This window comes from Pristiophorus japonicus, chromosome 8 (genome assembly GCF_044704955.1).
Source record: "Pristiophorus japonicus isolate sPriJap1 chromosome 8, sPriJap1.hap1, whole genome shotgun sequence".
Classification (NCBI taxonomy): Eukaryota; Metazoa; Chordata; class Chondrichthyes; family Pristiophoridae; genus Pristiophorus; species Pristiophorus japonicus.
This window is the reverse complement of record NC_091984.1, coordinates 32,581,329-32,609,117: the sequence shown is the minus strand read 5'-3', so window position 1 is coordinate 32,609,117 and position 27,789 is coordinate 32,581,329. Positions and strand designations below refer to the sequence as shown.

The 27,789-nt window shown below is 44.7% G+C and overlaps 1 protein-coding gene across 2 annotated transcripts in view; it reads left to right on the top strand.

Annotated features, from left to right (window-relative positions):
* The window catches only part of LOC139268039 (dihydropyrimidine dehydrogenase [NADP(+)]-like), a 1,057,241-nt gene that overhangs the window by 429,185 nt on the left and 600,267 nt on the right, over window positions 1-27,789 (top strand). Inside the window, exons 1-2 of one of the 2 annotated variants that reach the window (XM_070886025.1) lie at window positions 16,193-16,253; window positions 17,714-17,910. In XM_070886025.1, coding sequence (XP_070742126.1) covers window positions 17,726-17,910 — 185 coding nt within the window. In that variant the 5' untranslated portion in view covers window positions 16,193-16,253; window positions 17,714-17,725. Of the gene's footprint in view, window positions 1-16,192; window positions 16,254-17,713; window positions 17,911-27,789 lie in introns of those variants that run through there. The other variant, XM_070886024.1, reaches the window with a different exon arrangement.

The window sequence follows — 27,789 nt, the reverse complement described above, 5'->3', positions numbered from 1 at the left end:
CAGCTGCAGGTGGCATGCATCGGGAGGCTGGCCACTTTGGTGGCGATTCTTAAAGGCAAGGTGGCCGAGGTAAGTAAAAAAAACTTAGCTTTCATGTTCCAATTGTTTTCGCGGATTCCTGCCCGCGATCATTCAGCCTGGCATTCTGCTTGAGTGCCGGGTTGATCGCGTGGGATCGCGGCTGCCTTGGTGGTCCAGGTTGGTTCTTTTTATATTGCAGAGGCTGCAGCGATGCCACTTCCCTTTAAGGGAGGGAAGGAGCCTTTCAACGCGGCAGCGCTGCCCGGCCCAGTGTGCAGTGCTGCTCCACTCACTGCCCCGTCTGCTGCCGATTGCACTCCAAGAAGGAAATAAAGCGCTTGATTTAGCGCTCCACTTCCTTCTTGGAGTGCAAACGGCCGAATTTTTAAAATGTTTGAAATAGTCAGCACCTGGCGCAAACTTTGCAAGCTTTTAAAAATAAGTGAATAATGAATTTCTGCCCCTAATATTAGAATAAGCAATCGAGCAAATAGCAAAGAACTACATTGTAGGCACTGATCACCCCGTACACATTCCATGACATTCATAAAATAATGGCCCATGTGGTGAGTGCAGCAGATATTGCAGGATATTACATTGCTTTATTGGTTCATATTTATTTATAGAACAGGCAGACCTGATTAAACAGTATCTTCGTGAACTTAATGTGAAAGATAGCACATGAATTCTAGCAGCTTTTGAGGTTTTGTGAACTGACCAGCACTGATTGAATGCATTTCCTACCGACTTGTTTGAAGCAGCGGAAATAAAGGCCTGAATGTTAATGACTGTATCCTGAGGAGCGGTGTGGTGAATGCATTTTCTTTTTTCTTTAAAAAAAATGCTCAGTGAATAGAATGGAAAGCAAAAGTTTGTTGTGCAGTTAAGGGTAACTCTCGTGTGTTGCAAAAAAGTTCTCTAAAAATTATTTTGGCAAACCTTTGTGAAAATAAAAACAGAAAATGCTGGAATTTTTAAAATGTTTGAAATAGTCAGCACCTGGTGCAAACTTTACAAACTTTTAAAAATGAGTGAATAATGAATTACTGCCCCTAATATTCACAATAAGCAGTAGAGCAAATAGTAATACATTGTAGACACTGATCACTCTGCACACTTTCCATGTCATAAAATAGGCAGCATCTATGGAGAGAGAAACAGAGTTAACATTTCAGGTCAATGACCCTTCGGCAGAACTGGGAATTGTGGAAATAGTCTGGCTTCACTGGCTAATAAGTAAATCCAAAATAATCATGACACTGGTATTTATATTCTCAAATTTGTGAGTAGCCAACATAGCCATTGGATTGACTACACTGAACTAGTACTGTGCATTTGGCTTCAAAAAGTGTAATATTGGACACTGCACGATAGAAATTACTGTTAACAAAGTGACAATATGAGTGCTTATCACAGTCATCCAAATTTATCTCTCTATTTTAATGGAGACACTAATGCATTTAAAATAAACTGCATTTAAAATTTTAAATGGATTTAAAATAAAGCCTGTGCCAAATTGTTTAGTTAAAATACATTAAGCATTCATACAATAATAATCACCAAACGTAAGTTATACCCTTATATGTTTGGACAGAAATACCCTTCACTGTAAATTCTAGGAAAACATGAGACGGTTAGGCAGTGTTGGTGTTTTTAAAGTTCACAATAGCTGTTGTAGAATTTCTGCTGTTTAGAAAGCCATGCACATTTAAACCAAGGTCATAAGATAGTTCAGGCACAATGAAAATTATCTGCATGAATTTTGTAGTAGTTTGTGGCAAGATTGAGTATATTCATCTAGTTTATTATTGGTTAGACTTGTGTTATTGATGGCAAAGGAAAGAAGATAGCTATCTGCAGGACATGCTGACATAACATGTGATGGAGTACCTCACACCAGAACCAGTGATAGTATTAATGACAACTGTAAGGTGTCTGTTATTGCAGTTGTGGTGCTTTTGACAGTGAGCGTCTGTCACCGAATACTGGTAAAGTAGTGATGATTGCGGCTGCCTATTGTGCCTGCATGATAAATGTCAGATTCAGTATTAGAAATATAGGCTTACATAAAGAAAGAAGATTAGGCTTATAATAGGTGTCATAGTTGTGATAAATCCAATAGCAAAATGAATAGTGTTTAGAGAACAAGTGCAAGTAATAACTTGGGACTTGATTTGTGACTTTAGTCTGTCTCATAATATGGATTGTATTTCATTTAACACTGGAAAGGATTAGTAACAAAGCATTTTAGTTTTATTGCTTGATTCAACTTACTAAGTTTGTACCATTATATTTAAGGTTATTAATTACTCATTTTTGATGGAGCCATTGCCAGAAGGGCACTTTCTCCACGTATTCTGGTATGTCCCTGCATCCAGCCATTCAGGACAGCAAAGGATCGCAAGGAACATGAACGCTCTTAACATTTCCAGACATTTCCAGACATTTTGACTCACTGTTTGGTGGGCATGCCCAGTGGAGAGAAAGGGTCAGCCACAACAAACAAGCTAGCACGATTCTCACTACTAGCTGCAAAAAGATGCACCCCACCTCTATGGTGAACTCTAGTCCCGCCCACAACACACACATGGATGTGATACATATGGGACATCTGGCAATCAGCATGAGTGATGTTTGACTTCTGCCTAAATTTGGGGCAACAACGGGCAGTCTGGGGTCCGATTTTGCAAACCAGCAAACTAAACCCTCAGCACGCCAATCTACCCATTGATCATGAGAGGCACCTGCAATGTATGCACCTGTGAGTATGCTCACAGGTTTATAGAGCTCTTGCATCCTCCTAGATGGTGTGAGCTGGCAATGTATTGCTTCTGCCAACAGTACTGCCTCAATTATGACATGTAGCTCCTGTTTGTGAGCCTGGGGGGTGTCAGGGCCGCCATGCGGGGGCTGCCTGTCTTTTGCCAGGAACTCAACAGGGTCTGGAACAGAGTCGCCATCAAGCGCAGCTCTCCACCGTCTGGAGTGGTGGCTGTCCTGCAGGAGCCGCTGCTCAGGAATCCGTACCTCCACGACCGCGGTTTTAGGTGGCAGGCGGACGAGAGGGTCTGTGGCTGGCGAGGTGACCAGGGTCAGGGACCTGCTCGATGGTGGAGGAGCGGGCTGGATGGCACCAGACATTCTGGCACGGTGCCTAAACTGGGCTGACGTCCGCCGCGCGGCCGATGTCATCGAGTCGATAAAAACAGCTCTGGGCCCTGACTCCGTTAGGTGTGTCGAGTCGAGGAGGCTCAAGCACGTGGGGAGATCCCATCCGAACTGACTCCCGTCCGGATGGAATTCCTCATCGGCGCCAAGCCCCGAAACCTCCCTCGGGAGCCGACGCCTCACAACTTGAGCCACCTCGGGGAAATCCCCTCCGTGCCTTTCAGTTCTGCGCGGAGGGGTTTCCTGTACGGGCTGCTCCTGCACACTCTCCACCTTCCCATCCTCATCTGCCGTCCGGATACATCTTGCCGTCCGGAAGAGACGGGGGGTCCCCGATGGAGTGCACTCTACGCGGGAGTCCTCCCACTATTTATCGGGGACTTGGCTTGGAGGGTGGTGCACGGAGCAGTCCCGTGCAACAAATTTTTAAGTCGGTTCACGGGCTCCCAAGCTGCCTGCAATTTCTGCGGTCTGAAAGAGTCCGTGTTACATGTTTTTATAGAATGTGCGAGGTTGCAGCCCCTATTCCACTATTTAAAGGGGCTGCTCCTCAAATTTTGTTTGAACTTCAGTCCCACACTCCTGATCTTTGGGCACCCTGTGCGGAGGGGTGCGGGCAGGTCCGAAGGCCTCCTCGTAGGACTGCTCCTGGGCACAGCCAAGGGTGCCATCAGGCAGCGGGCGGTCGAGGGGGTCGTTGAACCTGACTGCCTGCCTCTCTTCCGTGCTTACATCCGAGCCAGGGAGTCCTTGGATATGGAGCACGCGATGTCCACCGGTACACTCGCGGCCTTCCGCGAGAGGTGGGCGCCGGAGGAACTGGAGTGCATCGTTACCCCCGGCAACCAAATTTTAATTTGCTTTTAGATGTTTTAAAGTTTAATTTGTTTTATTGCCGGGTTTTAGTGTCCCCCTCCCCTTTTATAGGGGGCACTTGTATAATTTATGGTTTTAGTGCCCAAAAAACCCCACAAAAAACAAACCCCCCCCCCCCAAAAAAAACAAATACGGGCCCTGATAAGTGTTTGGAGTGTCCCCCAGATCAGGAGGCACTTGATTTAACTGTTTAATTTTGTTTCCAACCAAAAGAGTTGTAGAGCTCTTGCACCCTCCTAGATGGTGTGTGCTGGTGACGTATTGCTTCTGCCAGCAGTACCGCCTCAATTATGACATGTAGCTCCTGTTTGTGAGTCTGGGTGGTGTCAGGGCCGCCATGTGGGGGCTGCCTGTCTTTTGCCAGGAACTCAACAGGGTCTGGAACAGAGTCGCCACCAAGCGCAGCTCTCCACCGTCTGGAGTGGTGGCTGTCCTGCAGGAACCGCTGCTCAGGAATCCGTACCTCCACGACCGCGGTTTTAGGTGGCAGGCGGATAAGAGGGCTGTGGCTGGCGAGGTGACCAGGGTCAGAGACCTGCTCGATGGCGGAGGAGCAGGCTGGATGGTGCCAGTCGTGCTGGCATGGCGCCTAAACTGGGCTGATGTCTGGCGCGCGGCCAATGCCATCGAGACACTAAAAACAGCGCTGGGCCCTGACTCCGTTAGATGTGTCGAGGAGGCTCAGACACATGGGGAGATCCCATCCGAACTGACCACCGTCCAGAAGGAATTCCTCATCGGCGCCAAGCCCTGAAACCTCCCTCGGGAGCCGGCGCCTCACAACTTGAGCCTCCTCGGGGAAATCCCCTCCGTGCCTTTCAGTACTGCGCGGAGGGGTTTCCTGTACGGGCTGCTCTTGCACACTCTCCACGTTGCCATCCTCGTCTGCCATCCAGACACGCCATGGCACACCATCTTGCTGTCCCATCCGGAGGAGGCGGGGGTCCCCAATGTAGTGCTCTCTATGCGGGAGTCCTCCCTCTATTTATTGGCCTCGAGGGTGTTACACGGAGCAGTCCCGTGCAATAAGTTTTTAAGTCAATTCATGGACTTCCAGGTCGCCTGCAATTTCGATGGTTTGGAAGACCATGTTCCATGTAGATGTGGAATGTGCGAGGTTGCAGCCCCTCTTCCAATATTTGAAGGGGCTGCTCCTCAAATTCTGGTTGTACTTCAGTCCCACACTTCTGATCTTTGGGCACCCTGTGCGGAGGGGAGCGGGCAGGTCGGAAGGCCTCCTCGTAGGACTGCTCCTGGGCACGGCCAAGGGGGCCATCAGCCGATCCAGGCAGCAGGCAGTCGAGGGGGTCATTCAGCCTGATTGCCTTCCTCTCTTCCGCGGTTACATCCTGGAGATGGAGCACACAGTGTCCACCGGTACACTTGCGGCTTTCCGCGAGAGGTGGGCGCCGGAGGGACTGGAGTGCATCATCACCCCCGGCAGCCAAATTTGAATTTGAACCAGTTGACTACCTAACGTTTAATTTGTTTAAGTTTTAGTGCCCCCCCCCCCCCCCCCCCCACCTTTAATCAGGGGGCACTTGATTTAACGATTTAATTGTTTTACAGATACAACAAAATAGTTGTAGAGCTGCTGCATTGTGAGTGGCTTAGCCAGTCACGTGATGGTCACAAGACTCCATAAAACCCCAGTCAGTTGGGTCTAGGTCATCCACGATGAGGTATGCAGTTGTGAGCCTAGTGGATGAACTGATAATATGTAGTGTGATAGTTAAACCTTTGTTAATAAACAAATTAGTTCTTAATCGCAGTGTGTTGCTATGAATTCTTAAGCAAATAACCCATGAAGCAAATGCATTACAGCACCAAACCCAAGAAACATGATCATCAGTTTACAGGTGTCTTCACCATCAGCCCAAACCCACATTAACCCAGAACCCTGGACCAAACGTACTGCCTTGTTCCTCCTTCCCCGAAAAAACATTGCTCCTGGTGCAAGCGGCCTGATGTGATGATACATTCCCACTGGGGAAGTCGGTTATGTAGTGATTTCACTATGTAAGAGAATGAATATACACTGTTATAAAATGTGTGTGGATGTACATGTATTTATACAGAATGGGCCAGAATTTGAAACTGACCACAATTTCAGGATGTAGCGCATGCGCATCTAAACGCAGAAATCCTGAAGTTGTGGTCAGTTATTCACTGCTCCGTCACTGGCTGCGCAGTGACCCCCCCCATCCCCAGCCGGCAATCAATGTAATCAGTGAAACTGACGAAAACTTGGGCTTTTCCTCTGTAATATTGCTGTTAAGCCAATGGCTCAATGGGTAGCAACCTTGCCTCTGAGTCAGAAGGGTGTGGGTTCAAGTTCCACTCCAGAGACTTGAGCACAAAAATCTAGGCTGACACTGCAGTGCAGTGTTGAGGGATTGTTGCACTGTCGGAGGTGCCGTCTTTCAGATGAGATGTTAAACCGAGGTCCAGTCTGCTCTCTCATGTGGACGTAAAAGATCCCTTGGCACTATTCCAAAGAAGAGCAGAGGAGTTATCCCCGGTGTCCTTGGCCAATATTTATCACTAAAACAGATTATCTGGTCATTATCACTTTACTGTTGTGGGAGCATCCTGTGTGCAAATTAGCTGCCATGTTTCCAACATTACAACAGTGACTACACTTCAAGAAGTACTTCATTGGCTGAAAAGCGCTTTGGGAGGTCTGGTGGTCGTGAAAGGCGCTATATAAATGCAAGTCTTTCTTCTTTAAATACTCTATTAATAGTTAGGCCTCGTTGGATTAGGTGTAACTGGGGTTTTAATTGCGTACTGACTGTTAAACAAACGTTATGACCATGAAAAATGAATTTTAATTTTGTGGAGTCTCAAATTTCTCCATTATGGTAAAAATTATATTTTTTAAGAAACTTAAAAAAAATATATATTTAAAAAAAGTTTATTTCAGGTTTGCCATTTACCCTTTTGCGAGCCCCAGCCTTTGTATTGCTCTCTAACATTGTTAAAAAGTCAGAATAAAAGAAGCTTCTTCACTTCCAGGTTTTCAGTGAGAATGCTGCATTGTGATTGGCTGCTTAGACAACTGGATGATGTCACAGCAGCTCGCGCTGTGGAATTCCCACTAAACTGCACGTCAAAAAAGGCAAACTTCTCGCCACAGAGATCGCGAGATCTTTGTGGGCAGCTTGCTTCGGGGCCAGCAGCAAACACCTTTGCTTCGCCGCTGACCGCAAATTACAGCCCAATATGTTTTTATCTAAGAAATAGCAATCCTCTTATTATTACATTTACAAGTTGATTTACTTCATTTTTACTCAATTATTTTAATAAAATTAACAGTGAACATAAACCTCTCCTACTAAAGCAAACTATGCAATATTTAATTCCAGAATTAAAATTAAACAGAAAGTTGTACCTGGCTTGCTGGCTTTTGCAACAAGAGGCAGGCATTCCTTAGACGTGTAGAAGCCATGTTCCACTGTTAAGCCTTCAAAGATGTGATCTCTCTTTGGCTCTGGTAAATACAGATTGCTCCATCATTATTAAATGATAATGCACTGAGTACGAGTTCTGAACAGCCCTTTGCATTTTTACAATGAACAAGATGCTTTCATAATCCTTTTTACTGTCTGTAGATGTTGAAAGTGCCAATCAATACAGCGTTGGACTCTAGGAACCCATGAAGGCGATGCCTCTTTTTGAGGGACAACCAGATGCTTTTTTGTTATCACCAGAATGAGGCTCAAATAACATCAGCACTGTGCTTTGAAAATGACTTTCGACCTCAACTTGTATTTATATAGCGCCTTTAACTTAGTAAAATGATCCAAGGCACTTCACAGGAGTGATTAGCAGACAATATTTGACATCGAGCCATATCTGAAGATAATGGGACAGTTTGGTCAAAAAGGTAGGTTTTTAAGGAGTACCATAAAGGAGGTGAAGGAATCGTGGTGGAGGTGCGGCGAGTGTTTTCGTGGCGGAAGAGCGGTGAGGGATCATGGTGGAGGTGTGGCGAATGTTTTGTGGCGGAGGAGCAGCGAGAGATCGTGGCGTAAGTGCGGCGAATGAGGGTACGGGGCCCAGAAGAGCCGAGGGCCCAGGGGCAGCATGGACCAGCCCACACTGTGCGATATGTGTGCGCGCACTGGGTCCATGCAGCAGGGCAGATCTCCAGTCGTCCTGGTTAACCTAAAGGCCTAGCTTTGTCAAGCCGGTGTGGTGGCTGATGTGCAACGGTCACCACACGTTAAAAAAAAAATCCACGCACAGTCATCTTCCACCCCCCAATTGGAGTTCAGGACTGGAACATCAGGTCCTTCTTCCAAACATCTATGAACTCATGTGGAAGCAAGTCATCCTCGTTTGAGGGACCGCCTATAATGATGATGATGATGATATAGACTATTTACTTCAATAAAAAGAGATATATTGTCTTTTAATTTGCTGTCAGCGGTGAAGCTGTCCCCAAAGTAACCTTCCCACAAAGACTTTGCGATCTCTGTGGCGAGAAGTTCGGCTTTTCCAATGTGCAGTTGAAATCAGCGGAGTATAGTGGGAATCCCATGGTGTGTTCTGCTGTGATGTCAACAAGCTATCTAAGCAGCCAATCACATTGCAGAATTCTCAAAGACAGGGAACGTGGAAATAGAAAGCACTAACAATCAATCAGGTTTAAAAAATTTACAGAGCGCGATATAAAGATTGGGACATACACATTGGGTTCAGTTAGATGCAGTGATCGTGTCCATTTTTAAAAAGGAGAACAAATCCGACTGCGACAACTACAGGGGAATCTCCCTGCTATCAACCACTGGGAAGGTTATCGCTAGAGTCCTCCTCAACCGTCTTCTCCCTGTGGCCGAAGAGCTCCTCTCGAAGTCCGTTGTTCCCCGTTCGTCCCCTACAGGGAACAACGGATATGATCTGTGCAGCACGACAACTGCAGAAAAAATGCAGGGAGCAGCGCCAGCCCTTATACATGGCCTTTTTCGATCTTACAAAGGTCTTTGACACTGTCGATCGTGAGGGCTTATGGAGCATCCTCCTCAGTTTTGCGTGCCCCCAAAAGTTTGTCAATGTCCTTCGCCTGCTCCACGATGACATGCAGGCTGTGATCCTTACCAGCGGATCCGTTACAGACCCATTCCACGTCCGAACCAGGGACAAACAGGGCTGCGTCATCGCTCCAACCCTTTTCTCAATCTTCCTCGCAGCCATGCTCCACCTCACTGTCAATAAGCTCCCCGCTGGAGTGGGACTAAACTACAGAACCAGTGGGAAGCTGTTTAACCTACGTTGTCTCCACACCAGGTCCAAGACCACCCAAACCTCTGTCGTTGAGCTGCAGTACGCGGACAACGCCTGCATCTGTGCACATTCTGAGGCTGAACTCCAGGATATAGTCGATGTATTCACCGAGGCATATGAAAGCGTGGGCTTTACGTTTAACATCCTTAAGACAAAGGTCCTCCACCTACCTGTCCTCGGCGCACAGCACTGCCCTTCAGTCATCAAGATTCACAGCGCGGCCCTCGGCAACCTGGAACACTTCCCATTCCTCGGGAGCCTCCTGTCAACAAAGGCCGACATTGATGCAGAGATTCAACATCGCCTCCAGTGTGCCAGTGCAGCCTTCGGCCGCCTGAGGAAAAGAGTGTTCGAAGACCAGGCTCTCAAACCTAACACCAAGCTCTCCTATATGGATCAGAGGCATGGACGACTTACAGAAGATACATCAAGTCACTGGAGATATATCACCAACGATATCTCTGCAAGATCCTGCAAATCCCCTGGGAGGACAGACGCACCAACATCAGTGTCCTTGCCCAGGCTAACATCCCCAGCATTGAAGCACTAACCACACTCGATCTCAGCTTCGCTTGGCAGGCCTCTTAGTCCGCATGCAAGACACGAGACTCCCTAAGCAACTGCTCTATGCGGAGCTCCTGCACGGCAAACGAGCCAAAGGTGGGCAGCGGAAACATTACAAGGACACCCTCAAAGCTTCCCTGATGAAGTGCGACATCACCACTGACACCTGGGAGACCCTGGCCGATGACCGCCCTCGGTAGAAAAAGTGCATCCGGAAGGGCGTTGAGTTCTTCGAATCTCAACGCTGCGAGCGTGAAGAGGTCAGGCGCAGGCAGCGGAAGGAGCGTGTGGCAAATCAGTGCCACCCCCCCTTCCCCCACTTCCCCCGACGAACATCTGTCCCACCTGTGACAGGGTCTGTGGCTCTCGTATTGGACTGTTCAGCCAGCAAAGAACTCACTTTAGGAGTGGAAGCAAGTCTTCCTCGATTCCGAGGGACTGCCTATGATGATGAGTAAGAAGCTGAAAGATCGTGAACAAACTTTAAAAACAAATGTTTTTTATTAATTTTAAAATCTAATGATTTTTAAGTTATTGGAGAAATTTGACATTCCACCAATATGAAATTGGTTTGTCAGGACCAGAATGGTTGTTTATCAGTAGTTATTACTCAGATCGCCGCTAAAATCCCAGATACACCTCATTTGAATGGGTCTAACTTTTTATGGTGTTTCTAACAGTGATATTTCTCTGAAAAAGGGGAAGTTTTCATCGGATCAATGATTGGCGGCTCTGTGGGGGGAATGGGGGGAGTGGGGCACATGGGTCACCAATGCAGCCTGTGGAGGAGCAGTGAATGACCATCCGCAACCTTAGGAATTCCGCTTTAGGCTGTGCATGCGCTAAATTCTGAAGTTGCGGTCGGTTTGAAAGGCAAAATCCCCATGTGAGAGCCCCAATCTTTGTTTTGCTCTCTGTAATATTTTTTAAAAGTTGGGGTAAAAGCAGCTTCTTCACTTCCTGCTTCTCAATATGTGACAATTCTTCAATGTGATTGGCTGCTTAGATGGCTTGTTGGCGCCACAACAGCTCGCGCTAGGGATTCTCCATTATATTGCACTGAAATCACTTGCACGTCGAAAAGGGCAACCATCTCGCCACAGAGATCGCGAGAGCTTTGTGGGCAGCTTTCTTCAGGGCCAGGGACGAACACTTTTTCTTTGCCGCTGACCGCAAATTCTGGGCCAATATTTTCAGAACATTTTTATGTAAATGTACCCTTAATCATACAATTCATAAATATATATGTATGTAATAAATCGAGAGTGTGCATTTTTGAGAACTAAAATTAAATATCTGACAATTACCATGTAAACCAGAATTTGGGATGTTGGAACTGTTATGTTCCTACATCTTGCTAAACCAACCCAAAACAAATGTTCTGCTGCTTCTCCTCAAATTAGCTACTACTTTAAATTTGGAGAATGCCACAGATCCCCTGTAGAAGGCGTCAAATTGAAACTGACATCGAAAAAGAGGAAGTCAACGCTCTAACGTTTTTAAGCATCTTGGGACATTTGACCATGTTAAAGGCACTATATAAATAAAAGTTATTATTAATAATAAATCTTTGTGGGCAGCTTTGCTCGAGGTCAGCGGTGAGCACCATTCTTTTGTTTCTGACCGCATAATCCAGGCCATTATTGTTTGTGGGATGTTGTGTGCAAAATGGCTGCTGTGTTTGCCTGGAGTACTTTACAGTGTTTTCGAAATGCATGATAAGGTGGGATGATTGAAAGTCGTTCTTCCAGACTGTTGTGTGCTCCGCTGAATACACAATTTTCTTTATATCTTGAGGATTAGGAACTTGTGTCCTACCATATATCACTTCAAACCATGAATATAAATATATCTGTTTATATCCAAGTCTTGTATCTAATGCCTGTCTTTCATGTTTCATAAGAACATAAGAACATCGCTCAAAAATCTGTCTATCTCCACCTTAAATATATTCAATGACCCAGCCTCCACAGCTCTCTGGGGCAGAGAATTCCACAGATTTACAACCCTCTGAGAGAAGAAATTTCTCCTCATCTCAGTTTTAAATGGGCGGCCCCTTATTCTGAAACTATGTCCCCTAGTTTTAGTTCCCCCTATGAGTAGAAATATACTCTCTGCATCCACTTTGTTGAGCCCCCTCATTATCTTATCTGTTTCGATATCATCACTTCTCATTCTTCTGAACCCCAGTGAGTATAGGCCCAACTTACTCAACCTATCTTCATATGACAATCCATTCATCTCCGGAATCAACCGAGTGAACCTTCTCTGAACAGCCTCCAATGCAAGTGTATCCTTCCTTAATTACGGAGACCAAAACTGGATGCAGTACTCTAGGTGTGGCCTCACCAATACCAGCACTTCTCTGTTTTTATCCTCTGTCTCCCTTGTAATAAATGCCAACATTCCATTCGCCTTCCTGATTACTTGCTGTACCTGCATACTAACATTTTGTGTTTCTTGCACAAGGACCCCCAGGTCCCTCTGTACTGCAGCACTTTGTAATTTTTCTCCATTTAAATTATAATTTGCTTTTCTATTTTTTCTGCCAAAGTGGATAACCTCACATTTTCCCAAATTATACTCCATCTGCCAAAGTTTTGCCCACTCACTTAGCCTGTCTATATCCCTTTGCAGATGTTTTGTATCCTCTTTACAATTTGCTTTCCCACCCATCTTTGTATCATCAGCAAACTTAGCTACATTACACTCGGTCCCTTCATCCAAGTCATTAATATAGATTGTAAATAGTTGAGGCCCCAGCACAGATCCCTGCCGCACCCCACTAATTACTGTTTGCCAACCGGAAAGTGACCCATTTATCCCTACTCTCTGTTTTCTGTTAGGTCTATCCATGCTAATATATTACCCCCAACCCTGTGAACTTTTATCTTGCGCAGTAACCTTTTATGTAGCACCTTATCGAATGCCTTCTGGAAATCTATATACACCACATCCATTGGTTCCCCCTTATCCACCCTGCTCATTATATCCTCAAAGAACTCCAGCAAATTTGTCAAACATGATTTCCCTTTCATAAAACCATGCTGACTCTGCTTGATTGAATTATGCTTTTCCAAATGTCCTGCTATTGCTTCCTTAATAATGGATTCCAGCATTTTCGAACGACAGATGATAAGCTAACTGGTCTATAGTTGCCTGCTTTTTGTCTGCTTCCTTTTTTAAATAGGGGCGTTATGTTTGTGGGTTTCCAATCCGCTGGGACCTCCCCAGAATCCAGGGAATTTTGGTAGATTACAACCAATGAATCCACTATATCTGCAGCTACTTCTTTTAAGACCCTAGGATATAAGCCATCAGGTCCAGGGGACTTATCCGCCTTTAGTCCCATTATGTTACCGAGTACTACTTCTTTAGTGATAGTGATTGTATTACGTTCCTCCCTCCCTATAGCCCCTTGATTATCCACTTATTGGGATGTTTTTAGTGTCTTCTATCACGAAGACCAATACAAAATATTTGTTCAATGTCTCTGCCATTTCCCTGTTCTCCATTATTAATTCCCCAGTCTCATCCTCCAGGTGACCAGCATTTACTTTAGCCACTCGTTTCCTGTAGAAACTCTTACTATCTGTTTTTATATTTTGTGCTAGTTTACTTTCATAATCTATCTTTATCATTTTTTTGTCATTCGTTGCTGGCTTTTAAATGTTTCCCAATCCTCTGGTCTCCCACTTGTCTTGGCCACATTGTATGCCCTTGTTTTAAATTTGACACCATCCCTTATTTCCTTAGTTAGCCACGGATGGTTAGCCCTTCTCTTAGTCTTTCCTTCTTATTGGGATATATTTTTGTTGCAAGTTATGAAATATCTCCTTAAATGTCTGCCACTGCTCATCAACCGTCCCATACGAAGACCAATATAAAATATTTGTTCTATTTTCCCAGTCCACTTTAGCCAACTCTGCCTTCATACCTTTGTAGTTTCCTTTATTTGAGCTTAGGACACTGGTTTGAGATCCAACTTTCTCACCCTCTAACTGAATTTGAAATTCAACCATGTTATGGTCACTCATTCCTTGAGAATCTTCCTACTAGGAGATCATTCATTAATCCTGTCTTATTACACAGTACCAGATCTAAGATAGCCTGCTCCCTGGTTGGTTCTGCAATGTACAGTTCAAGAAAACTATCCCAGTTACACTCAAGGTTACCCTGGCCAATTTGCTTTGTCCGATTAATATGAAGGTTAAAATTGCTCATGATTATTGCTGTTCCTTTTTCACAAGCCTCCATTATTTCTTGATTTATACTCCGTCCAAGAGTGTAGCTGTTAGGGGGCCTATAGACTATGCCCACCAGTGACTTTTTCCCCTTATTATTCCTTATCTCCACCCAAACTGATTCAGCATCTTGATCTGCTGAGCCAATATCGTTTCTTACTAACGCACTGGTCTCATCCTTTATCAACAGTACTACCCCAACTCCTTTTCTTTTCTGTCTGTCCTTCCGAGTTGTCAAATACCCCTGAATATTTAGTTCCCAGTCCTGGTCACCTTGCAACCACGTCTCTGAAATGGCTATCAGATCATACCCATTTGTATCTATTTGTGCTGTCAACTCATCTATTTTGTTACGAATGCTTGTGCATTCAGATAAAGAGCTTTTAAATTTGTTTTTTTTTTTAACCATTTTTTTCCTGCTTTGACCCCACTATCTGGTTCACCTTTATGTTTATACATTCTGTACCTTCCTGGCACGCTCTGGTTTTCATTTCCCCCAGTGCTACCCTGCTCTATTGCCTTCTCCTTATTCTTTGACTTTTTAAATTTCCATTCACCTGAACCCCCTCCCCCACTAATTAGCTTAAAGCCCTCACTACAGCCCTAGTTATTCGATTCACCAGGACCCTAGTCCCAGCACGGTCTAAGTGGAGCCTGTCCCAATGGAACAGCTCCCTTTTACCCCAGTACTGGTGCCAGTGTCCCACAAACCAAAACCCATTTCTCCCACACCAGTCTTTGAGACACATGTTTAACTCTCTGATCCTATTTACCCTATGCAAATTTGCTCGTGGCTCAGGTAGTAATGCAGTGATTATTACCTTTGTGGTTCTGCTTTTTAATTTTGCCCCTAGCTGCTCATAATCCCTAAGCAGAACTCTTTGTTTGTCCTACCTACGTCGTTGGTACCCACGTGAACCATGACAACTGGATCTTCCCCTCCCACTCCAAGTTCCTGTCCAGTCCAGCGGAGATGTCCTTAACCCTGGCACCGGGCAGGCAACATAGCCTTCAAGACTCACAGTCTCAGCTTTCAAAAAGTTTCATTTTGTTATAGATGCAAAACAATTTTTAAAGAAGAGAAAACAAGCTAGGCACTTCCGGGTTTGTTTCTGACCTTGATAAATCTAGCCTCTCACCAAAGGTAGAAACCTAGATGTGCAATCAGCTGTCACCTACAAAAATGTCTCTCCCTGACGCGCCTCTAATTTACCTAAGATTATGTCTGTTTAGTCCTCTTCCCCACAGGAAGCAGCTGAGCAGTAGTCTTAGAGTGGCACACCCGTTAAACATTTTAGCAGCTAAACATCATAATTATGTTCCAATTCCCAAAGTACATAAAGAAAGAAAGACTTGCATTAATATAGTGCCTTTCACGACCACCATTCATCCCAAAACGCTTTACAGCCAATGGGCTACTTTTTGAAGTGTAGTCACTGTTGTAATGTAGGAAACATTTGAGCAATGCCACAGGGTATCAGCTTGCATTTTAATAAGATCATAAGAACATAAGAAATAGGAACAGGAGTAGACCATTTGGCCATTTGAGCCTGCTCTGCCATTCAGTAAGATCATAGCTGACCTTTTACCTCAACTTCACCTTCCTGTACTATCTCCATACGTTAGCATGATTCCCTTGGTTCCAAAAATCTATCGATGCTGTACTGAATACACTTAATGACTGAGCACCCACAGCCTCTGGGATAGAGAATTCCAAAAATTCACAACCCTTTGAGTAAAGAAATTTCTCCTCATCTCAGTCCTACATGACTGACCCATTGTTCTGAGACTGTGACCCCTGGTTCTAGACTCCCCAGCCAGAGGAAACATCCCCCCAGCATCTACCCTGTCAAGATGCTTAAGAATTTTATACATTTCAATGAGATCATAGCTTAACACAGACACATTCAAATATGGTGCTGACACATGTAGTTGAATTGCTATGCTGTAGCAGTTAACCATTAGCCTAGAAATAGATTCTAAAAACAGCAACAACGTATGATCAGGCTGAGCAATTACTACTGTAAAATCAAAGAGTAGTTCTTTGGAAATAGAGCTTCTGACTTCTTAATCTGATAACAAGCCCGAGAGGTAAAATAGCGCATGTTTGTTATTAACAGTTTATGATTATTTTTTTAAAGATTAAAAATATCAATGCTAACATAAAAGTTTTGTGATTTAAGCTATCATTTTTTTAAAAATGCAAGCCAACATTTTTAGAATTCCCTCCCTACCTCTCTCCTCCTTCAAGATGCTCCTTAAAACCTACCTCTTTAACCAATGTCCTAATATCTCTTTTCGTGCGTCAGTGTCAAATTTTGTCTGCTTACACTATTGTGAAGCGCCGCTACATTAAAGGCTCTATATAAATGCCAGTTGTTGTATTTTAACTAAGCCAAGGAAATATTTATTGCAACAGTGCAGTAGGATTAAGTCTGCAGTTGTCCCACAGACACTGTTCGCAGACCAAGATCTGTATAGTGCAGTGCTCAGCTGATGGGTCCGAGTTACAGTACTGACTGTGTCTGACAAGGAGTTTAGTAACAGGAGAGTTCTACATCGCTTACATGTATACACATACACAGATTACTGCTCCTTGTGGTTAATTTTTAATGTAGCAAGTGCACCAATGGCAGTGATGGTTCTCTTTAATGGGTAAAAGAATTAAAATAAGTTTATAAAATTCCCAGAAAGTCCAATGGAACTATCTGAGATCTTTTGAAATGTGCTTTTACAGTCCAACTGGTGTGAGACTGTTTACTATAGAATGTCTCATGATTTTTCCTTCAGGCTGTCGGCTGTCCGATTTCCAACCTTACTCCCAATTTACACTGCCAATTAATGTTGATATGCACCCAAGTTTATATTTCACTGACACAAGAGTGTTAACATGACTGCAGCCTGAGAGCTCTAATGGACACGCAGTCACTGCTGTTTCACCTTAGTAGCTTCTCATAGCCATGGAGGGATCACATGCTTTTTGACTGCCTCATCAGTTCTAAATCTCATTTGCTTCTGTACGGTCACTGATGGAATTATCAAGATGGAGACATTGACAGCTAGTTCCCCAGAGGAAGTGACACCACTCAGTGGAGCCTGGTGAAACATGCCATTACCGGGGGCGGCTGGGGTAACATGGGCACTTCATTCACTGACATCAAATAATCCTTTCATGCTTAGGACTTAGAAGTTGCTGCTTGTTCCCTGAACCCAACATTCAAAGCATAATTTAGACGCAGAAGGTTACTTCAAAGCTTTTTGACCTCTGATGTTTAACCTTTAAAACAAATCAATAAATTTAGAGTTATACTAATATGATGATAGCTGCAAAGTTGCTCCCCAAAATACTTTCAGGAATTGTTCAGTTCGGGTGTATGTATTATATGTGAATGTGAGATCGATATATACACTCAGCATATTACGTGCATATCTACAGCCATTTTAGTTCTTGCTAGGCAATTGAGATTAATTAGAGTTTTTTAAAATGTTTTTTGATTAAGCAGATGAAACAAGTTTTTCAATTTTAATATTTTTTTCTCTCTTATACTTAGGTGTTCAAGGAGATGAAAATTCCTCAGATTCGTAATCCTTTGCTTCCTCCTCCAGAAGAATTACCGGACAGCTTCCATACTAAAATAGCCCTGATTGGATGTGGGCCTGCCAGCATCAGTTGTGCCTCCTTTTTGGCTCGATTAGGCTATTCAGACATCACAATATTTGAAAAACACGAATATGTCGGAGGTTTGAGGTAGCTTTTGTGTTTTGTTTCTGTAACTACGATGAAATTGATACATGGTACAAAGTTGTGCGTGCTGCATACAGTTTCATATTGTACTCTACCAACTTTTGTCACTTTCTGTAACTAAAATTGTACACTGCAAAAATATTTACTATTAATTATTCACTCTGCTTTTCTCCTACTAAAAGTAACATAAGAACATAAGAAATAGCAGTAGAAGTCGGCCATACAGCCCCTCGAGCCTGCTTCACCATTAAATAAGATTATGGCTGATCATCGACCTCAACTCAACTTTCCCACCCAATTTCCATATTCCTTGATTCCCCATGACTCCAAAAATCTATCTATCTCAGCCTTGAATATACTCAAAGACTTAGCATCCACAGCCCTCTGGGGCAGAAAATTCCAAAGATTCATAACCCTCTGAGTGAAGAAATTCCTTTTCATCTCAGTCTTAAATGACCTATCCCTTATCCTGAGATTATAACCCTTAGTTCTAGACAATCCAGCCAGGGGAAACAACCTCTCAGCATCTACCCTGTCAATCCCCTTCAGAATCTTGTATGTTTCAATGAGATCACCTCTCATTCTTCTCAACCGCAGAGAGTAGAGGCCCATTCTACACAATCTCTCATTATAGGACAGCCCTCTCATCCCAGGTATCAATCTAGTGAACCTACATTGCACCGCCTTCAAGGCAAGTATATCCTTCCTTAGATAAGGAGAGCAAAACTGTGTGCGCTGCTGCAGGTGTAGTCTAACCAAGGCCCTGTACAATTGTAGCAAGACTTCCTTACTCTTATACTTCAACCCCTTTGCAATAAAGGACAACATGTCATTTGCCTTCCTTATTGCTTGATGGACCTGCATGCTAGGTTTCTGTGTTTCTTGCACAAGGACACATAAATCTCTCTGAACACCAACATTTAAAAGTTTCTCACCATTTAAAAAATATTCTGTTTTTCTATTCTTCCTACCAAAGTGAATAACCTCATATTTCCCTACATTATACTTCATCTGCCACCTCACTGCTCACTCACTGGCCGACATCTTTGCAGCCCTGTAAGTGCGGGTTTGGAGGCAGGCCGCTGTCAAAATGGCCCTGATTGAGAGCGAGGCGGAAGTCCGCTCTGAACCCGCCTCCATGTTAGTTTCTCAACTGTCGGGTTTGCGTGCGGATCGCATTACCCGATACCAAGTAGTGAGCCAGTCAGTTAAGATGCGTAAGAGGTTATTAAATAGTATTTAAAAGGATTTTACCCAGGCACTTAACATTTTATCAAGTTTTCAATGAGTTTGCCATCCCTTGGGTTTCACACCTGGTAAGTGTGTCAAGTGCTCAATGACTCTCCATTGCTTTGGTTAGTTAACAGCTGCAGAAGTGGTATAAAAACTATCATTTCACAGCTGTCCACTTTCCAATGTCAAAAGCTGAAACCTTCAGGATTTGGAAGAAACCTTTGAGCTGTATGCAGGTTGGAAGAGTTTGCAGTGAACTCTTTTTATTCACTGTCAACTCCTTGGAGCAACCTCTCTCACCATTGACAGATCGCTTCTGTCATTGCAACCTCACATGCCATCTATTCCAGCAGCATTGGTGCCCTTGAAAAAATCTAACCTTGGTCCTCAGCATCCCACCATTATTAGCCCCAACACCAACATCAACAAACATACCAGCATCACCAACAAAAACATCAACCTTCTCCGGAATCACCTGATGCTGCTCAGGATACAGGGCATCAGCACATGACCACATTGCTGCCCGGGAGGCCAAGGATGGCCTCACCATGGCCAGATTTACTTCACTCGATTCTGTACACCCTGGCTGCCACATGATGTGCCAGGTTGGCACCACCCCACATCAGGACCATAAAGCATCCCTGCACTATCCAAGCCATTCCTTTCACACTCATCACCATTGTGGGGGGGTACTGTTATGTCTCACCATTCACTACAACTCACTAAGTCACTTCCAGATATGCACACAAATCTGTCCAAGAACACAAAATGTTCAAAATAAAGATTTCAATGTTTGACAACACATTAGCAGAAACTCTACATGAACATTGGCTAAAAGACCCAAGTGCCTACCCTTATGTCTTGTGAGTTAATATGATTAGACAAGAATGAGGGTGAGTGTGAGGGTGGCTAGTGAGATAAGGAAGTGATAATGTAGATGGGTGGAGGTGCAAGGTAAGTTGGTGTGAGTAAGGATATGCAGGGGTAGAGTAGGGAAGGCAGAGTGATGAGGAAGGATATGATGAGTGGCACAGCAGGATGAGGTTGAGTGTGGCTTTCTGTAACATTTCATGATCTACTGAGATCATTGAAAGGTTTGCACCACTGCAGCCTGGTCCTCCTGATGACATCCCTGCTTGTGCCCTCTGTGCAATGTGCAACCAGGCTGCGTTGGTGTCCTGGGGAGGTATTTTCTGTCCATTGGAAGGGAAGAGAACCTCCCTACATGCTGTGACTCCCTCCATAAGCATCTGGAAAGAGTCATGGGAGAGCCTGGCTGCAACCGTGCACCTTTGTACATTGTTGTCAGTGTTTGCAGCACCCCAGTGCTGTAGAACACTGACAGAACAACTGTCAAAAAATAGTTGCCCATGGTCCCTTTAAGGAAACCGGCTGATGACACATCATCAGATGACGTCGTCAGACTCGCTTCCTGTTAGTTGGCCGGGAACCTCTCGGGGCTGACTTAACAAGCTTAATCAACGGAAGATTGTGTTGAGAGGGCAGAATGGAACCGGGAGCAGGTTCCCCACATGCCACCAATACCCGCCACACCGGTCTAACCACTGTTGGTGAAATCGTGGTCACTTAGTCTATCTATATCTCTTTGCAGACTCTTTGTGTTCTCCTCACAGTTTACTATCCCATCTAGCTTTGTATCATCAGCAAACTTGGATACATTGCACTCGGTCCCTTCATCTAGGTCATTAATATAGATTGTAAATAGCTGAGGCCCCAGCACTGATCCTTGTGGCACCCCACTAGTTACAACCTGCCAACCTGAATGAGATCCGTTTATCCCTACTCTCTGTTTTCTGTCCGTTAACTAATCCTCTATTCACACCCAACCCCATGATCCCTTATCTTGTGTAACCTTTTATGTGGTACCTGATCAAATGCCTTTTGGAAATCCAAATATACTATATCCACTGGTTCCCTTTTATCTACCCTGCTAGTTACATCCTCAAAAAACTCTAATAAATTTGTCAAACACAATTTCCCTTTCATAAAACCATGTTGACTGCCTAATCATGTTATGATTTTCTAAGGGCCCTGATACCAATTCTTTAACAATGGATTCCAGCATTTTCCTGACGACTGATGTCAGGCCAGCTAACCTATATTTCCCTATTTTCTCTCTCTTTTTTTGAATAGTGATGTTAACATTTGCTACCTTCCAATCCGTTGAAACCGTTCTAGAATCTAGGGAATTTTGGAAGATCAAAACTACTAATGCATCCACTATCTCTGCAGCCACATCTTTTAGAATCCTAGGGTGTAGGCCATCATGTCCAGGGAATTTGTCGGCTTTGAGTCCTATTAGTTCCTCTAGGACTTTTTCGCTACTTATATTAATTATGTTAAGCTCCTCATCCTCATTAGACCCTTGGTTCCCCACCATTTTAGGCATGCTTTTTGCATCTTCTGCTGTGAAGACAAGTACAAAATATATGTTTAACATTTCTACCATTTCCTTATTCCCCATAATAATTTCTCCTGTCTCCACCTCTAAGGGACCAACATTTACTTTTGCTACTTTCTTCCTTTTTACTAACTTGTAGAAGCTTTTACAATCTGTTTTTATATTACTTGCTAGTTTTCTCTCATTCTATTTTTTCCCTTTTTATAAATTTTTTGGTGATCCTTTGCTGGTTTCTGAAACTCTACTAATCTTCAGGTTTACTAATATTCTCCGCAACATTATAAGCTTCTTCTTTCAATCTAATGCTATCCTTAACTTCTTTAGTTAGCCACAATTGAATCACTTTTCCCATGGAGTTTCTGGTTCTCAACATTATGTATTTTTGTTGAGAATTATGAAATATTTCTATAAATGGTAGCCACTGCTTATCTACCGCCATACCTTTTAATTTATTTTTCCAATCTACCTTAGCCAACTCGTCCCTCATACCTATGTAATTGGCTTTATTTAAGTTTAAGACTCTAGTTTTGGACTTAGACAAGTAATTTTAAACTTATTATGATCACTCTGCCCCAGAGGATCCTTTACTATGAGATTGCTAATCAACCCTGTCTCATTATACAATACAAGATCTAAAATAGCTTGTTTCCTGATTGGTTCCATGAAATATTCTGCTTTGAGAATATATTGTACTGAGATTCGAAAGAAAGGAGTCCACTAATTATCCAATCATAATCTTATTTATTTAGAATTGTGTTAATAGCCACTAGTTGTACCAGACCACAGTAATAGTGAAGTGTTCTAATTGAGCTTAATTTAAGTTGTATCTCCTGTGCTTTCTCTATCCACCACCTGTTCTTTAGGTCCCGGGTTTTTTGTTAGACCTAAGCCTTGAGCTGTCTGTAATGTTGTTTTGCAGCTCCCGAATTGGGTTGTTGCTTGAGGCTCAGAAATGCTTTGCGTTTGCGATCTATTAGTTCTTCGGTCTCCTGATCATTTTTATGAAACCAGTCCTGATGTTTTCTGGTTGAGTGACCAAGTGTCTCTTCACAGGCACTAGTTATAGAGGCCTGGAGGGCAGACCAAGCTCTGTGGGCATTCAGCATCTCAGGGTCATCAAGGCACGCCGGATTGGTTGTGAGGCGCTGGCTTTATAGGGCTCTCTTAGCTGGGTCTCTAAGTGCCCCGGCATTAACTTTTTTGCGGAACTACTTCTGCTGTCCCCTCTGCTTTGGGGCAATGTTAATGTTGATGATGGATTGGATTAGGCGGTAGTCCATCCAGCAGTCATCAGCTCCTGTTATGGCATGGGTGATGCGCACATCTTTGCAATCCCTGGCTCGGATGATGACATAGTCAAGCAGGTGCCAGTGTTTGGAGCGAGGGCATTGCCACGATGCCTTGTATTTGTCCCTCTGATGGAAGAGGGTGTTGGTGATGAGGAATTTATGTTCTCGACATTTTGTCAGGAGTAGGGTACCACTGGAGTTGGCTTTCTCTACCCCCTCTCTGCCAATCACACCTCCCTAGAGGGCTGTGTCTTTGCTGACCCTGGCATTAAATCATCCAGGAGGATCAATTTGTTACCTGTGGAGATGTGGGACAAGGATATCTCGAGGTTGGAATAAAAACGCTCTTTAGTCTCATCCGTTTCCATCAAGTGTAGGGGCGTACGCACTGATGACTGTGGCGCATTGGTTCAGGGATAATGTAATACGAAGAGTCATGAGGCATTCGTTAACCCCACAGGGGAAGTCTCTGATGCGGTCGACCAGCTCATTCTTGACGGCAAAACCGACTCCATGAAGGTGGCATTTTGCCTCTGGTTTCCCTTTCCAGAAGAAGGTGTAATCTCCACCATGTTCCTTCAACTGGCCTTCCCCTGCCCGCCGGATCTCGCTTCGGTCGGCGATGTCAATGTCAAAACGTCTGAATTCCCGGGCAACTATCGCGGTGCAGTGTTCCGGCCGGTTGCTGTTGGGATTGTCCATGAGGGTCCTGACGTTCCAGGTCCCGAACTTTATACTGACGAAGTGGAAGATGCCTGTGCGTGAGTTCTTTTAACATGGAGTGGCCGCTGCACACCGGCAACCACACGGGCTTAGCTGAGCAAGGTCTTGGTCCAGTGGCAAGGGGGTCCAAGACAACTGGAGACCAGGCACAGCTCTATAAGTCTAATTGCCTACGGCGAAGTGTTGGCCGACAGCCATGATGTGCAAGGATTCTTCACTGCAGTCAAGGCCACCTACGGTCCAAACTCTAAGGCCCCACCCCACTCCTGGTCAAGAACAGGGAAACACTCATCAAGGACACCGAGGCTGTCAGGGCCTGATGGAGGGAGTACTTTGAAGATCTCCTCAATTGAGACTCTGCCTTTGACGCGAGTGTTCTCGACTCCATCCCGCAGCATGTGACCCGTCATCAACTCAGTGAAACTCCAACATCGCACGAGGTAGGCAAAGCCATAAAACAGCTGAAGAACAACAAGGCTACGGACGCTGATGGAATCCCTGCTGAGGCGCTAAAGTATGGCGGAGAGGCACTGTTGGCGCGGATACATGACCTCATCTCTATCATCTGGAGGGAGGAGAGCATGCTGGGAGATCTTAGAGACGCAGTGATTGTGACCATTTTTTAAAAAGGGGACAAGTCCGACTGCGGCAACTACAGGGGAATCTCCCTGCTATCAGCCACTGGGAAAGTTATCGCTAGAGTTCTCCTCAATCGACTTCTCCCTGTGGCCGAGGAGCTCCTATTGGAATCACAGTGCGGATTTCGTCCTCTACGGGGCACAACAGACATGATCTTTGCAGCGCGACAGCTGTAGGAAAAATGAAGGGCGCAGCGCCAGCCTTTATAAATGGCCTTTTTCGATCTTACAAAGGACTTTGACACTGTCAACCGTGAGGGTCTATGGAGCGTCTTCCTCCGTTTCGGATGCCCCCAAAAGTTTGTCAACATCCTTCACCTGCTTCACGACGACATGCAGGCCATGATCCTTACCAATCGTTCCATTACAGACCCAATTCACATCCGGACCGGGTCAAACAGGGCTGCGTCATCGCTCCAACCCTCTTCTCAATCTTCCTCGCCGCCATGCTCCACCTCACAATCAACAAGCTCCCCGCTGGAGTGGAACTAAACTACAGAACCAGTGGGAAGCTGTTTAACCTACACCACCTCCAGGCCAGGTCCAAGATCACCACAATCTCTGTTGTTGAGCTGCAGTATGCGGACAACACCTGCGTCTGCGCACATTCTGAGGCTGAACTCCAGGATATAGTCAATGTATCCACTGAGGCATATGAAAGCATGGGCCGCACGCTTAACATCCGTAAGACAAAGGTCCTTCACCAGCCTGTCACCGCAGAAGAGCACTGCCCTCCAATCATCAAGATTCATGGCGCGGCCCTCGACAACATGGACCACTTCCCATATCTCGGGAGCCTCTTATCAACAAAGGCAGACATTGATGCGGAGATTCAACATCGCCTCCAGTGCGCCAGTGCAGCCTTTGGCTGTCTGAGGAAAAGATAGTTTGAAGACCAGGCCCTCAAATCTATCACCAAGCTCATGGTCTACAGGGCTATAGTAATACCCACCCTCCTGTATGGATCTGAGGCATGGACGATGTATAGAAGGCACCTCAAGTCGCTGGAGATATATCACCAACGATGTCTCCGCAAGATCCTGAAAATCCCCTGGGAGGACAGGCGGACCAACATCAGTGTCCTTGACCAGGCTAACATCCCCAGTATTGAAGCACTGACCACGCTCGATCAGCTTAGCTGGGCAGGACACATAGTTCGCATGCCAGATACGAGACTCCCTAAGCAAATACTTTATGCGGCTCCTTCGTGGTAACGAGCCAAAGGAGGACAGCGGAAACGTTATAAGGACACCCTCAAAGCCTCCCTGGTAAAGTGCGACATCACCACTGACACCTGGGAGACCCTGGCCGAAGACTGCCCGAGGTGGAGAAAGTGCATCCGGGAGGGCGTTGAGGTCTTCGAGTCTCAACGCAAAGTGCATGAAGAGGCCAAGCGCAGGCAGCGGAAGGAGTGCACGGCAAAGCAGCCCCACTGATCCCTTCCCTCGACGAACGTCTGTCCCACCTGTAACAAGGTCTGTGGCTCTTGTATCGGACTGTTCAGCCATCAAATAACTCAATTTGGCAGTGGAAGCAAGTCTTCCTCTATTCCGAGGGACTGCCTATGATGATGAATTTAGGTCGTCTGTAAAAAAAAAAAGACTACAAAATAGTTGCTCGGAGAATATTATGATAAATTCAAACCATATTTTTTTTTGCTTGATTTTCTTTTTTATGAAGTTTGCATTGTGCATAACAGTATAGTTGGAGAAAGCAGAGCTCCGTGTATATACAGATGAAGCACTGCTGACCAATCTCCCAGTGCTGGTGACACTTTGGAAGATTGAAAACAACAGATGCATTTGTTTTTTTCCCCCAGTCACTTAAGACTGCAGTTATACAGCAGTTACCAATCTGAGACCCATACTTGCCAGCTGCGGTGCACAGATGGCAGAATAGATTAAAAAATCTGCACGTGGGCTTCATTCCTCCAGTCACTAATTTTTAATGTTGGGAAAGAGAGATCTACTTTCTAATAATGTTAAACAGATTCCATGTAAAGTTTTTTAACAGTTCCCCTGAGCCCAGTGGATTGTGTGTGCACTTTTAAAATGAGCTTTGCTCAGGTCTGCCTTATACTGAAGGCTGTTGAAACTCAAAGCAGAGTAAAATGGACTCTTGGAGGGGAGATCTAGTACTGTTTGGCATTAGTATGTTTAGCGCCCGAGTCATATTATCCACCTAAAACTATTTTGCATCAGTACAAGAATGCAGAATAACTATCTTAAAATGTGGACACCATCGATTTTCTCTTACATTAAACTTGCCCTTTTTAGCAGAGCTTCATAATGCCTGCTTTTTTAAATTTCACTTTTAACATTGGATTGCTGCTCAAGAGAATGCCACACAAATGCCAAAAGTGCAATATTAACATAAGAACATAAGGGCATAAGAAATAGGAACAGGAGTAGACCATACGGCCCCTGCTATCACTGGTACTCTGCGATGTAGGGCAGAAGCAAAATCATCTGCTCTGAGAAATGGTGAAACTGAGGTATCAGACTGCCTTGAATTTAAAACAATTGCAATTGCTCCAAATGATTTGTAACAGTTATCAGAGTGACTTAAGGTATTGATGATTTTCTGATAGCAACCTAAAGATCTTGGGCTGGATTTTCGGTTCTGCTCATTTCGGGGCGGTAATGGCGGCGGGGCGGTAAAGTTTGCGCCCGGGAACAGTCTGCGCCTCAGACAGCAAAATTCATCAGCGGGGCCCTGAGTGTGGGGCAGAGTGCTAAGGGAGACGTTACACACCTCTCTTAGGACGCTAGGCCGGCTGAGCAAGCGAAAATCCCGAACGAAACAGCCGGCTGTAAGAGAGGTCTGGGGGATAAAAAACCCTGAAAAAACCCCACAAAAAACATACCTAATAAATAAATCATGGCACCACAACATAAATCGCAAAAAACTACAATCACACTTACCTGAAGTTGACATTACCTACCTCACTGCAGCCACTGCAGCTCGGACCGCCCACTTTCACAAGTGGTCTCAGCACGATGCTCTACGGAGCACTATGGATTGGGCCACAGCCAAATATCGAGCCGTTGTTGCATCCAGGGGCATTGTACTCCGGTGCGCCTCTTCTGGGCGGTAATGCTCCGTACCCCGTCAAAACCGGCACCGAAAGTCCCAGCTGGGCGCTGGAAGTGCCCGGAAGTGCTTACCACTGCCATTGTCGCCTTTCTGGAGCGCTAACAGGTGTGGCAGAAGACAGAAATCCATGCCCAAGCATCTAACTACTTTTAAATGCTTCCACTACAGTATTAAAATTAATAATGTAAAATAAATGAGCCTTGTTAAAAGGCGATAGAGCAAGTCCTTAACAAGGGAAGGACATTCTACTGAATTGTTCCATAATCCCAAAAGATCATAAAAAGAGATAACTATGCACTTACTGCCATAGAAATTTGTTTCGGCCTGTTTTCGGGCCGCAAATGGCCAGCTGCTGGGAGTGAAAAGGGAGAAAGAGATAGACCGAGTAATTACAGGCCAGTCAGCCTAACCTCAGGGATGGGAAAATTATTGGAAAAAAATCCTGAGGTACAGGATAAATCTTCATTGGAAAGACATGGAT